At 47.3% G+C, this 10,753-nt stretch overlaps 1 protein-coding gene across 5 annotated transcripts; it reads right to left on the bottom strand.

Moving 5' to 3' along the window:
• Positions 1-992: 992 nt before the first annotated feature.
• senp6a (SUMO specific peptidase 6a) lies at positions 993-9,792 on the bottom strand. Of its 5 annotated transcripts, none has more exons than XM_029849559.1 (24): positions 9,648-9,792; positions 8,103-8,190; positions 7,306-7,369; positions 6,953-7,050; positions 6,650-6,787; positions 6,300-6,317; positions 5,817-5,887; positions 5,600-5,691; positions 5,001-5,388; positions 4,672-4,916; positions 4,459-4,599; positions 4,279-4,312; positions 3,930-4,118; positions 3,662-3,855; positions 3,418-3,587; positions 3,219-3,335; positions 3,027-3,149; positions 2,860-2,952; positions 2,481-2,788; positions 2,281-2,369; positions 2,128-2,207; positions 1,984-2,052; positions 1,748-1,898; positions 993-1,638 (listed from the first exon to the last, which is right to left on the bottom strand). In XM_029849559.1, the coding sequence occupies exons 1-24, from the start codon at positions 9,676-9,678 to the stop codon at positions 1,414-1,416; spliced, it is 3,216 nt and encodes a 1,071-aa protein (XP_029705419.1). In that variant the 5' UTR covers positions 9,679-9,792; the 3' UTR covers positions 993-1,413. The 5 variants fall into 5 exon arrangements, with proteins under 5 accessions (XP_029705419.1, XP_029705420.1, XP_029705421.1 ...); XM_029849560.1 differs by lacking the exon at positions 9,648-9,792 and adding an exon at positions 9,405-9,582; XM_029849561.1 differs by lacking the exon at positions 6,300-6,317.
• Positions 9,793-10,753: the final 961 nt, after the last annotated feature.

Here is a 10,753-nt window from a genome sequence, read left to right as displayed (position 1 = left end):
TGGGAAATTGGCCCGTGACGTCACGACCGGGAGAAATCGTGCGGCGCGCAGGGAGGCGGCCGACAGGGGGCGCTGCGCGGCCCCCCCGCTGCGACCCCGTCTGTTGCAGGTGGTTTATTGCAATATTTATCCTTCACGTTCCCTCGGTTCGACTGGAGTAAAATGTTAAAACGGCCAAATACTTGTGAAACTCAGACACATCGAAACGAAAAGTACTTTACAGAATTTGTTCATACAAGCGTCACACATGCACGTAATACGTCGCATATATCGCAAAGTATATGTCATAGTTTTCTAGTTATAGTGTTATAGTATTCTAGCTCTATATCATAAGGTAATTGAGGTGAGGAAAGTTTTCTACGTGTTTTGGTGTGAATTATGTATTCAGTTCTTTAGATGTGGCGTTCTCTAGTGGCTATTTAGGTGAATTGCATTTTTTTCTCAGCTCTTTGTGTGCCATTTAAAACGCTAAAATGTACATTCTTGTTGGATATATCTAACTTTTAACTACTTTAGAATAAGACATCAACTGATTTGTTGTAATCTAGGAACACTAGAAACATCTGAACAAGTGGATTACGTGTAAACTTTAAATACACGCTGATCCATAAAGAAATTCATTCATTCCTATACATTTCAAGTTGGCCAGACTTGTCAAGCTATCAGAAGACATTGTCCTGACATATGATCGCTGTAAAACAACAGAGTAAATGATGTCTTGAGACTGGAAGAGCTGGTTAATAATGACAGTTTAGAGTTCATCAATGATTCAGTGTCCTGTAACTAAACACCCAGAACTCCTCCCTCATAACCACAAACAGTGACAAATAAATCCACGTTTTAATTAATTTGGTTAGCGTCGAGATGATTTTGGAGCTGACAGATTCATTCTCAGTCAAATCCCTCTGTGCGTCTTCACCAGGAACCCAGATCTTTCCACCCCACGCTCAAAATGTGTTTAGACATTTAATAAAGAGGGGACACAAAGGAAGTGCTCTTGTATCTCAGCTCCTCTTTAATGCTGAAAATGTTTCCACTCCACATGGAAGAGACAACACGCACTGAACTACACACGTGACTCATGAGCTGGAGGTCTGCAGCTCCAGGGCAGGTGGAACCGCAACACACAAACAGCATGTTCTTCTAAATCCTCTTTTTGACAGCTTTGTCTTCTCTAACACAACTTAGGAAACATAAAAAATAAGGAGGCAAGAGTGTGAGAACAATAGCTCCTGCACGGATCTTCGTGGAGAGAATAACGTCTATGAAAACATAAGTTAACAGTAAAGTTAATTACAAAGGCAGCGGAGGAACTCCAACATATTTACACTTCATGTTTATTTCATACAAATTCAAAGAGTTCTGTGGTCAGTGAAGACCCAGTCCCAGTGGAACCAGCAGCATAGGACAGCTTCAGAGGCCAATTGGGAGATTTGGCGCTGCTGATTCGGAAGTCTCTTGGATCTCTGGCTCCTCGGGGGAGCTGGTCAGAGCCTTCTTGGGCTCCTTCCTGTCCATTTCCTGTTGCTGTTGGATCTTTAGAATCAGTTCCTTGATCTCATTGCGCTTTGTCTTCATCCGCTGCTGCAGAAACCAGTCAGACAGGTTGATGGGCAGGCTGAAACTGGGGATCGGATTCTGTTTGAAACACACAGGCGCAGTTTGTGAAGATTAGCGAGAGCATCAAGGACAATCCCCTCACGTCTTTTCTCCACGGCCTCCTGACCGACACCCTGATAGTTCTCACCTCGAAGAAGCTCTCCACATACTGCAGGATATAAACTCCACAGTCGCTGAAGTTGTCCTGCTGAGGCACACGTGGGCTGGAGCCCTTCATCACATCCTTCCCAAAACTCCGCTCGGTCCCTTTACGCACCTCCCACTCCACCTCCAGGTACCTAAAACAAACACACTCACAGTCACCAGCAGAAAAAGGTGTTAGTTTATGCCTCAAACACACCTAAAAACACATCGGATGCTCACTCCCTTAGCGTCTTCACCACAGTCGACCTGGCTGGACCTCGAAGAGAGTCCATGATGAGGATACAGGGCCTGGAACAGACAACACTGTTTCAGCAGGGAAGTGCTGCCCCCTACCGGGCAAACAGGGACAGTGCTTCCACTCACTGCCTGCAGACGCGTTTAGAGGCCACGGCCTCACAATTCAGACTGTCCTCAGCCAGCGTCCCGTCCTCGCTGCAGTCATCCTGCAGACACAACACAATGCTCATCCACCACTTCTTCATGGGCTTCCCTCACAGGCTGGAGGAGTAAAGTCACCTGGCAGGAGCTCTGGTCGTCAGAGAAGGTGCATGTGTCCTCATCTCCCTTTCCTGAACCGTAGCAGACGCTGATTCGGTGCAACTCGCCTGCAAAATCAGTCAAAAAGCGCTTTTCTTCAGTGAATTCCCATGTTTTGCTCACAGAATCTGGCGTACATGACGTTAGCATGTGGGAGGCATCATTGCTCAGTGACTCACTGGTGTACTGTGGCTCCATCTCTGCCTGGCCGGTGGGGGCACAGGGAGATTCCAGAACCCCTTCTCGGAAGACGGTGTCCTCCTTGGTCATGTCTCCGTTGGCCTGGTCTGCGCATGTCCCTTGGGCCGTAGGGGAGGGGTCCTCTGAGCTGGCCAGCCTGTCTCTGTCTGGGGACAGAGGACGGCAGTGGTCTGGGATGGAGTCTTCAGATGACAGGTCTGGAACCGGACTGGAGCACAGCGGATTTTTTTCAAACACTGGATGTTCAAGTCCCGGGAAACAGATGACGGCCAGGTACCAGTGGGCTCTGATGAGATCGGAACCAGCAGTTAGACACAGCACATGGACGCAGGACTCAGCAGTGACTTCAGGACTCACGCCTCGTTGATGGGAACAAAAATGAAATCCTTCTGAAACAGATCCACGTGTCGAGTCCACGTCTTCACCCGGTTGTGCTTCCTTTTATGGATTCTGGAAATTTGTAACCAAAAAAAGCTAAAGCATCCTTCCATCGCTGCGCGTCCTGATGTAACCGGGGTACTTACGGCAGGTTGGCGGCATCTGCAACGTTCCTCCGTTCTCTCTGGTTCAGCCTCTTGTAGAAGAAGGAGCTGAATATGTGGATTCTTAGTGCATCCTCTTTTTTTAATTTCTCTAAAACTAAATACCTGAGAAAAGAGGAGCATTCAGTGCTCATACAATAGGAAAAGGAAGGAAAACTAAGGTGAAAATCTTACTTTAAATAAAAATCTATGATGACATCGTTAAGGAATTCTCCATCGTTAAGGCAGTGGAGGTCTTCGTTCGTGACTGTGATTCCACCTTTGGCAGGAGGAGGAGGGTAGACCATTAACCTGAAAGAGAAGCACCGGCATCACTCTTGGGCTGCAACCACAGAAAATACGTCATCCGGGCGGTCCTGGTCAGGCGACCCACTTGATGACTGGTCCCGAGAAGGTGGGCTGAAGGTCGGTCATGTCCTCGTCTTCGTCCTCGAAGTACGAGCCGGTCTGCTGGCGCGTGGCCATCCGTGTGCGTACCTGCATGGAGCCCGGGCTCATGGAGGCGGCCTGCGTTCCTTTGGGAGGGGTCTGCGCTGGCTTTACCTGCAGAGGGGGGGGGGGGGGGGGGGGCGTTCAGGAGGAATCCGATGGCTCCTCCGCTCGCCTCTCACACTCACCTTCTCCTCCTTCTGCTTGGAAGCCTTGTTGAAGCTGACGAGCCGCGCATTGGCCTCGTCGAAGTGCAACTTGGAAAGGAAGCCGCTAAGGTTGTTGTTCTTGCCGATCTCAGTCAGGATCCCCTCCAGGATCATGTGGTCGTTCATGCCGAGGCCATTCTCGAAGATCAGCACGATGTACTTCTCATCAGACTCTGGATCGGGCAAAAGGAGCCACCTTCAGTGAACGTCTCGCGCGGGTGCTCTTCTCCTGCTGTGTCGGACTTACGGTCTCCAGCACAGTCGTACCACTTGCCGCCGTCCTCTCTGCTCATGTTGAGCTGCGAGCGCAGACGGACGCACTCCTCTTCCGTCGTCTGGAAGAACAAGACCGGGAGTTTCCGAGCGGTGCACCACTCGCAGCCGATCAGCTCCGACGACTGCAGACACACCTTCTCCAACGTGTCGTGCTCAGCACCTGAACAGCCCAGAACATCTTTTAGAACCTTTCCTTCTCTGAGATCTGGTATGTTTCTCTCCTCTGCTTCCCCTTTAATAATATGTATACAGCCTGAGGGCACCACAGAAAGGTTGACCTACAGAACTGATCCCAGTTGAGTTTTTAAATCGGTTCATACCTTCAGTTTCCAGCTGGATGTAATCGATGGAAAACTGCAACAACCAAACGGAACCGGTGTGACTTTAATTGTTTCTCTTAAATTTACTTTCTGCTGAATGAAAGTGTCTGAATTCTGCAGATGTTTTGGAGATACGACAGACACATTTTAATATGCAGGAAGTCAAAGTGGTTTACTCACGATGACGGGCTTCTTGACCATCCTGCGCAGAGTTCCGACTCGGACACTCCGACATTCCAGTATGATGCTGGCACAGTTACTGGGCTGCTGCTTGGGCTTCTTGGTCTTTGAGGGACACTGCTCGGGTGGTTGATTTCCAAACTGCGAAAAATGATCAACGCTAGTATTTCGTGACTTCTCTTCTCCATAAAGATCAACTGAATATTTTCTCACCTGATCTTTCATCCGAGCTCGCCGTGGTATCGTCACCTTCAAGTTAACGTCTTCAAAGAACTCCACGCCAAACTCGTCCTGCTCCAGGGTGTCCTTCACCGCTGCCTCCACTCTCCCTCCAGAGCCGCAGGGAGCCGGCGAAGAGTGAGCAGAATCTGCAGGCCGGGGGGAAACGCTGTCCAGCTGGTTGGCACTTCCTGTGCTGGCGTTATCGGCATCCTCCTCTTCATCACTTGACAGGACAACTGTGGAGGACACAGCAAAATTCTGATGGTTAAAGCCGGTCCTGGGAGGACTTCAGCGCGGAGTCCTTGTCTGGCTTTACTCACTGGGGTCATTGAGTTCAGGCTGCTGGGCCACCGTCCTCTTCTTCGACAGGGTTCTGGTTCCGCAGCAGCCCGACGTCCCAGCGAGCAGAGGGGTTCTACCGTTGATCAGCGGCAGCGGGGTTCCGCGAGTGTTTGCGATCCGTACTGGCAGGGCGTCAATGCGAGTCGCCCTCACCGCCGTGCCGGGTTTGTAAAAGTTCTGCTGTAAGCTGTTTGGTCCCGGTGACGGCTGGGATCGGATCGGCGGCCGAGGGGTCGGCGATGACAATGTGACCTGCTGACAGGGCAGCAGTGCGGCGCCACTCTCACAGTTCTGGCACTTGTTGCTCTCCTCTCTTGGCTTGTTGCACTTGACACAAACAGTCTGATAAACTGTCGGAGGGACAGGCTGCAAACGGAAAAACAAATCAAATCAAAAGGACAGAACCAGGAACCACGGAGGCGCGGCTGTCAGGTGACTTTATGGGTGGTTCTGAGTCAGCAACTGTGTCCTGATGAGTCTGTGCTCAGTGGAAGCTCCACATTCCAGCATCCATTGATGTTTTTAATGAGATGAAATGTTTTTACAGCATGTGACAAACACGGGTGAGCGAGCCCACCTCAGCTGCTTTGGCTCGCAAAGATAAGGTGCAGCAGTCCTCCGGTTTCCTCTTCTGCTGCACTCGCCGTTTGATGCTCGGGGTCTCCTCCTCTGAAAGACACGTTTCGGGATTTACTCAACACGCCGCCTCCCGGGATGTCGCACCGACAGTTTTATGACAAACGCACGCTCTTCTGCTGTTGTAGGCAGGCTGTGTGTGCACCTGTGAACTCTACCTGGGACTTCAGGACAGGTGAGGATGATTTTTTCCACCTCTACAGTTTCCTGCTTGGTGGAGAAATCGTTTCTGCGGACAAAAAAGGTCAGAGAGGTTTGTTGACCAATGAGACCCAGTTGGACGGTCTAGGAACAAGTAGGTAAAAGATGAGGATGACATCTTTGTTGGTGCTCCACAGCAATGTTTGATGAGATAACAGAGCTATCACAGAGACAAAGATTCTCTTTTAAAGAATGAAAATGTGTGCAAAATGATTTAACCGGGTATCCTTCCTTTAGACTTCTGGAAAGACGTGGGTCAAAGGTCAGTGGACCCGTGTTTGTTTACAACAGTATGAAAATACTGGAGTGAAGGGGAGGTGATCAATATCCGGACTGATCGTGGACATTTGGGCTCAATGTTGGAAGCCCAAACAGAAAGTGAACCACTGATCAAACTGATGAATAAATGTTCGATATCCATAAATGTCCCATTTACTCACCTTTGCTTCAAATCAAGGCTGCACAGAGAAAACAGAAGCCACTCAACTTTCAAAGCCACCTAAATCATTTCCGAGGCCAAAGTGTAAACTTCGATCAGATCATGATAAGCTGATCAGTCTAAAGCAACAGATCCAAACCTTCCAGTTTCCAGAACCAGCATCGGATCTGTCAGAACCAATGAATCAGTGTTTCACATGCACAGTCAGCAGAACCACCGCTGACTGGAGCAGCTCAACACAGGAAGTCGTTTACCAGGAACCACGGGTCTTAAATGTGAATAAATCATCTGTTTTTGATGGTGACGACAGAGAAGATTTCAGGGATGGACGTGAGGGTGACGGCTTCTGACCTTTGGACCGGAGCAGCTGTTGGCGTCTGTGCGTGCTGAAAACGCCGCCCCTGTAAAACGATCCCCTGCGTCGGTGCTGGACTGATGATGTAATAGTTGGAGACGGGGGAGGGCGTCATCACTGCGAGCGGCGCACCGCTGCGGGGGGGCAACAGATAACGACTCAAATACTGTGTGTGTATCTATAAAAACTCAAAGTTCTTCAGGGAAACTCTACAACATTCAGCCTCTCACACTATACTTGCAGACCTACAGAGACACAATATACAGTAAAACAAATCAATCAATGGGGAGAAGATGTACCTGAGCCTCTTTGGTGTCAGCTTGTTCAGAGACCTGATATGTGGCCTGTTTTCATAAGTTCTCAGAGTTTCGGAGGCGAGGTGCCGTAGACCTGAATACTGAGGAGAAACAAACAAGAACATTGCAGACGTGGAAAACAAAGAGACTAAATAGCGGATTTTTGTGGTTACGGTACATTCAATGTAACAGGCAAAACCCTGAACGCTGCTGCCCCTATCGGACGGCGATGTCATTACAGCTCCCATTTGTCAGACATCACACACTTAATTCCTTCAGCGTTCGTCACACATGGTGTAAATGAACTGGTCGATGGCGGGCGGGCGGTCAGAGTGCTGACAGCTGCATTGTGGTACCTTTTTATCCCCCGGGGAGGTGGGCTGCTGCCCCTCCATCTCCTCCACACTCATCACACTCTCACTGAAAACAGAAATAAGCAAAGAGGTCGGACAAGTGTGTGTGTGTGTGTGTGTGTGTGTGTGTGTGTGTGTGTGTGTGTGTGTGTGTGTGTGTGTTAAATATTAGACATAGACAGTCTTTGTCATTAAGATTTGCATCAAAATGAAATTAGTGCACAACAGGAATAATGACAATAGTATTTACAAAAGTATAAATACACATAAAAATAAAAACAGCATCCTTCCTGATGGAAACATGTTTGTATCCATGCTGGAGGAAAATAAAGGAAAAATATGAAGTGGGCCGTAGAGTTTGACCGATATGAGAATGAGATTAGTGATTTTACTTTGCTGAACGTTGAAAATGACCAATTCGACAAGAAACCAACCAAATCTCCCACATCTGCCCTAAACCCACTGGTCGGCTGCTCTGAGGAGAATCCTCCATTTTCCACATTCCTGAGAGAATAAATGTAAATTTCCCTCAATGCTGCTTCATCAGAGCCAGATTATCGGTTCTGACGGCCTTCGGGAGACATCGTCAGCATTAAAACATTTACAGTAGAGGACAATCCTTCTATCTCCCGTAGATTTGGTCCTCAGGACACAACATATCGGTCCAACCCTAACAGGCTCCACCTGAAGGGGGCGCTCAGATCTGGGGCAGATGTTCATCGGCTGGGCTGTGACGGGGTCTTTGATGCAAAGCTTGAAGCAAAGATAAAGAAGGGAAGCGAGGCTGGAGAGGTGCTTACTCAGGTCTCTTCTCCTCCTCACTGTCATCAGAGAAGAAGTTCCAGTGCTTGTACCCTCTGTCCCGCCTGGTCTCTGACCTACCCAGGGCTTCAAGAGGACGATAAACCAGACTCACGTCAGTCAGCAAACACAGCGGCCAAGTCAGAACATTTAGCCAGGAAACTTCTGCTGAGCATCCCAGTAACAAACCCCTAAAGATGAACGTTTCTACCCCGCAAGGCTAAAGGCTCGTCATAAACCTCTCCAGGCAACCAGTAGCTAACCAGTAGAAATGTTGTAACCAGACTCATCTTTGTGATGTGGCTCAAAGCAGAGGGACCACCACCACGTGGCATTGGACATTTGTCCACATTCATGATGAGAAGAGGAGGAAATCTCACATAAAAAGTCTGAAATGACTAAAGAGGCTCTGCTGGTGGCTAAACTGCTGCAGTTTAATCAGCGGAACTAAAGAACAAAGGTGCCGAAGCAAATAACTAGCAATGACACAATGGTTCCTCTTAGAGATGCGCAATGCCTGAGTACTAGCTGTGTGTGTGTGTGTGTGTGTGCGTGTGCGTGAAGGAAAACATCAGTAGCTCCAATATTGTGGCTCAGTGCTTGTCATTTAACAACCTTCACATGTCCAATATGTAAATAAAAACAGATATAAAGCCATTTCATTGATCAAAAGTGATTGTTGCCATGGCAATATCAAGTTTTCCTACAGCAATATCTTCTCTGTTGTATTCATGTTTAACTCATAACAGGATTTGACTGTAGAGTCCTGCTACCTTTGAGCAAGGTAGTTCTTCATATTAACTTGAACCTTTAAAATGACCGTCGTGCCCCCAATATGACAACTTTAGCTCCTATATGGTGTCATTTATTTAGAGACGACACAAAAGGCCTGACAGAAACGACGTCAAAGATTTAGAACTGACAAACTAATCATTTAAGTTAGCCAGTCCTCATTCATGCTAGGACGTTAGCATGCTAGCTGTCGGTAGCAGTAGGTAGCAGTAGGTAGCTGTCAAGATAGAATTAAAGTTGTATCTATCCATTTGTTTACATATTGTGTGAGGTCCAAGTGTTGACGTGTGTTTATCTGACCGGTGTATGAACATTAAGCATCAGTCAGGGAGCTACAATGGCAGAAAGGCCCGACTCTGCTACAACACTCAGCTTCCATCCAACTAACATCGGGGCTAACAAAGCTAGCTCGGTCAGCACAAAGATGCACGTCGCAAACAAATGTCCCGAACCGGACCTTCGGGCCAGGATTCGGATCTTCGCCTCGGAGCCGAAGCCCCGTCACCGACCTGGCAGCGTTGGCCTCATCCCCGGCTGGCTGAGGAAAAAGCTGATAGCTCAGCAGGCAGTCTGGGGTGAACACTAGCCCGGTCGTCAGGCGTGCGTCCCCGTTATGATCCCGAATATTTCGGAGCAAATGTGTTTTTAACACCGGAGGAGGAGAAAAGTGCCTCGGCCGAGCCTGAAGACTGCGCGCGGCTAAAATGGCTGCTGGTCAGGTGGAGCAGGTGGAGCGCAATGTAACGTCTTACCATCGAAGAAAAAGTTCCTATTGTCGTCCATGTTCACTCCATGGTCCTCGGCGGATGATAGCGGCGCTTATCAGTCACCCAGGCGGCCGCCACGACTCAACATAACGGCCCCACTGCTCCGACATGAGCTGACAGGAAATCAGCAAAAACGCGACGCGCTACCGGAAAAAGGGTTTCGACTTCAAAATAAATATTTCGCGCTGTCATATTTTCAAACATAAAAGTTTCTTGTTGGAGCTAAGGAGCTTGAGCTGATTTAAAAATAGTTAAAAATTCGGTATCTTTACTCTCATTGTAAATTCCCCTTATGATAAAATAGTTACATAGGTGTCTATGTATAGCTACATATAAGTTTATTTTTATTTTGAAGTTTATTTTCGGAAATTGATTGGTGTGATTAGAGTGAACTTTCAAAACAAGCTCTGTTAACCACGTTAACTTTCTAATTGGACTGATAATGTATCTAATCAATAACAAACAAGGAATTTAAAGATATTTAAAAAGCCGATTCATTCACAAATTTATGCAGAAGATTTTCACAATATTTTGAACCATGCCGAGATCACGTGACCGCAGTTGTGGTAGGCCGATAAATGAATGATGACAGTAGTGGCCACTCGGTGGCGCTGTTCCTCCACACTACGGCAGTGTGGTGACGTCATTGAACAGCCGGTAAATTATATATTTAACTGAACTGAAATTTTAACTTGAGTCCCTGAAATATGTAGAAGATATCCAAAAATCCTTATCAGCTTTTCAGTTTTACTCAGAATTTTTTTCATTCAATTTTTCTTCCACTTTTCTTATTTGTATTTATTTGTGTATTTTATGTTTATTTAGTTTGTGAACTATTTTTTGCTTGTGTGTAAATGCTTTAATCTTGCTTTTTTACATTTTAAAAGTGTCTCCATCAGGGAACTCGTCTGTGTTTGTATCAGGATACATTAAATAAGTCAGCGGAAATGCTAAATGTAAGTTGTTAGCAGCGCAAATCAACAGACACTTTTAAAAAAAAAACTTTATAAAATGAACAGAGTTGAAAACAAAACAATTCCAAGAAATGATTTAATGGTGCAGGAATTTAAATACAGTCCTCAGGGGGACGC

This window comes from Takifugu rubripes, chromosome 16 (genome assembly GCF_901000725.2).
Source record: "Takifugu rubripes chromosome 16, fTakRub1.2, whole genome shotgun sequence".
Lineage (NCBI taxonomy): Eukaryota > Metazoa > Chordata > Actinopteri > Tetraodontiformes > Tetraodontidae > Takifugu > Takifugu rubripes.
Note: the sequence above shows the minus strand (reverse complement) of the source record. Positions and strands in the feature narration are given on the sequence as shown.

Bases quoted from the DNA above. Each gene is read 5' to 3' on its own strand.
- senp6a (XM_029849559.1), bottom strand. From the start codon at position 9,678: ATGGACGACAATAGGAACTTTTTCTTCGATG. The intron at 7,051-7,305 runs GTACCACAATGC...GTTTCTCCTCAG, and splicing joins CCTCCCCGGGGGATAAAAAG to TATTCAGGTCTACGGCACCT. The intron at 3,588-3,661 runs GTGAGTGTGAGA...CCCCCTCTGCAG, and splicing joins CCAAGCAGAAGGAGGAGAAG to GTAAAGCCAGCGCAGACCCC.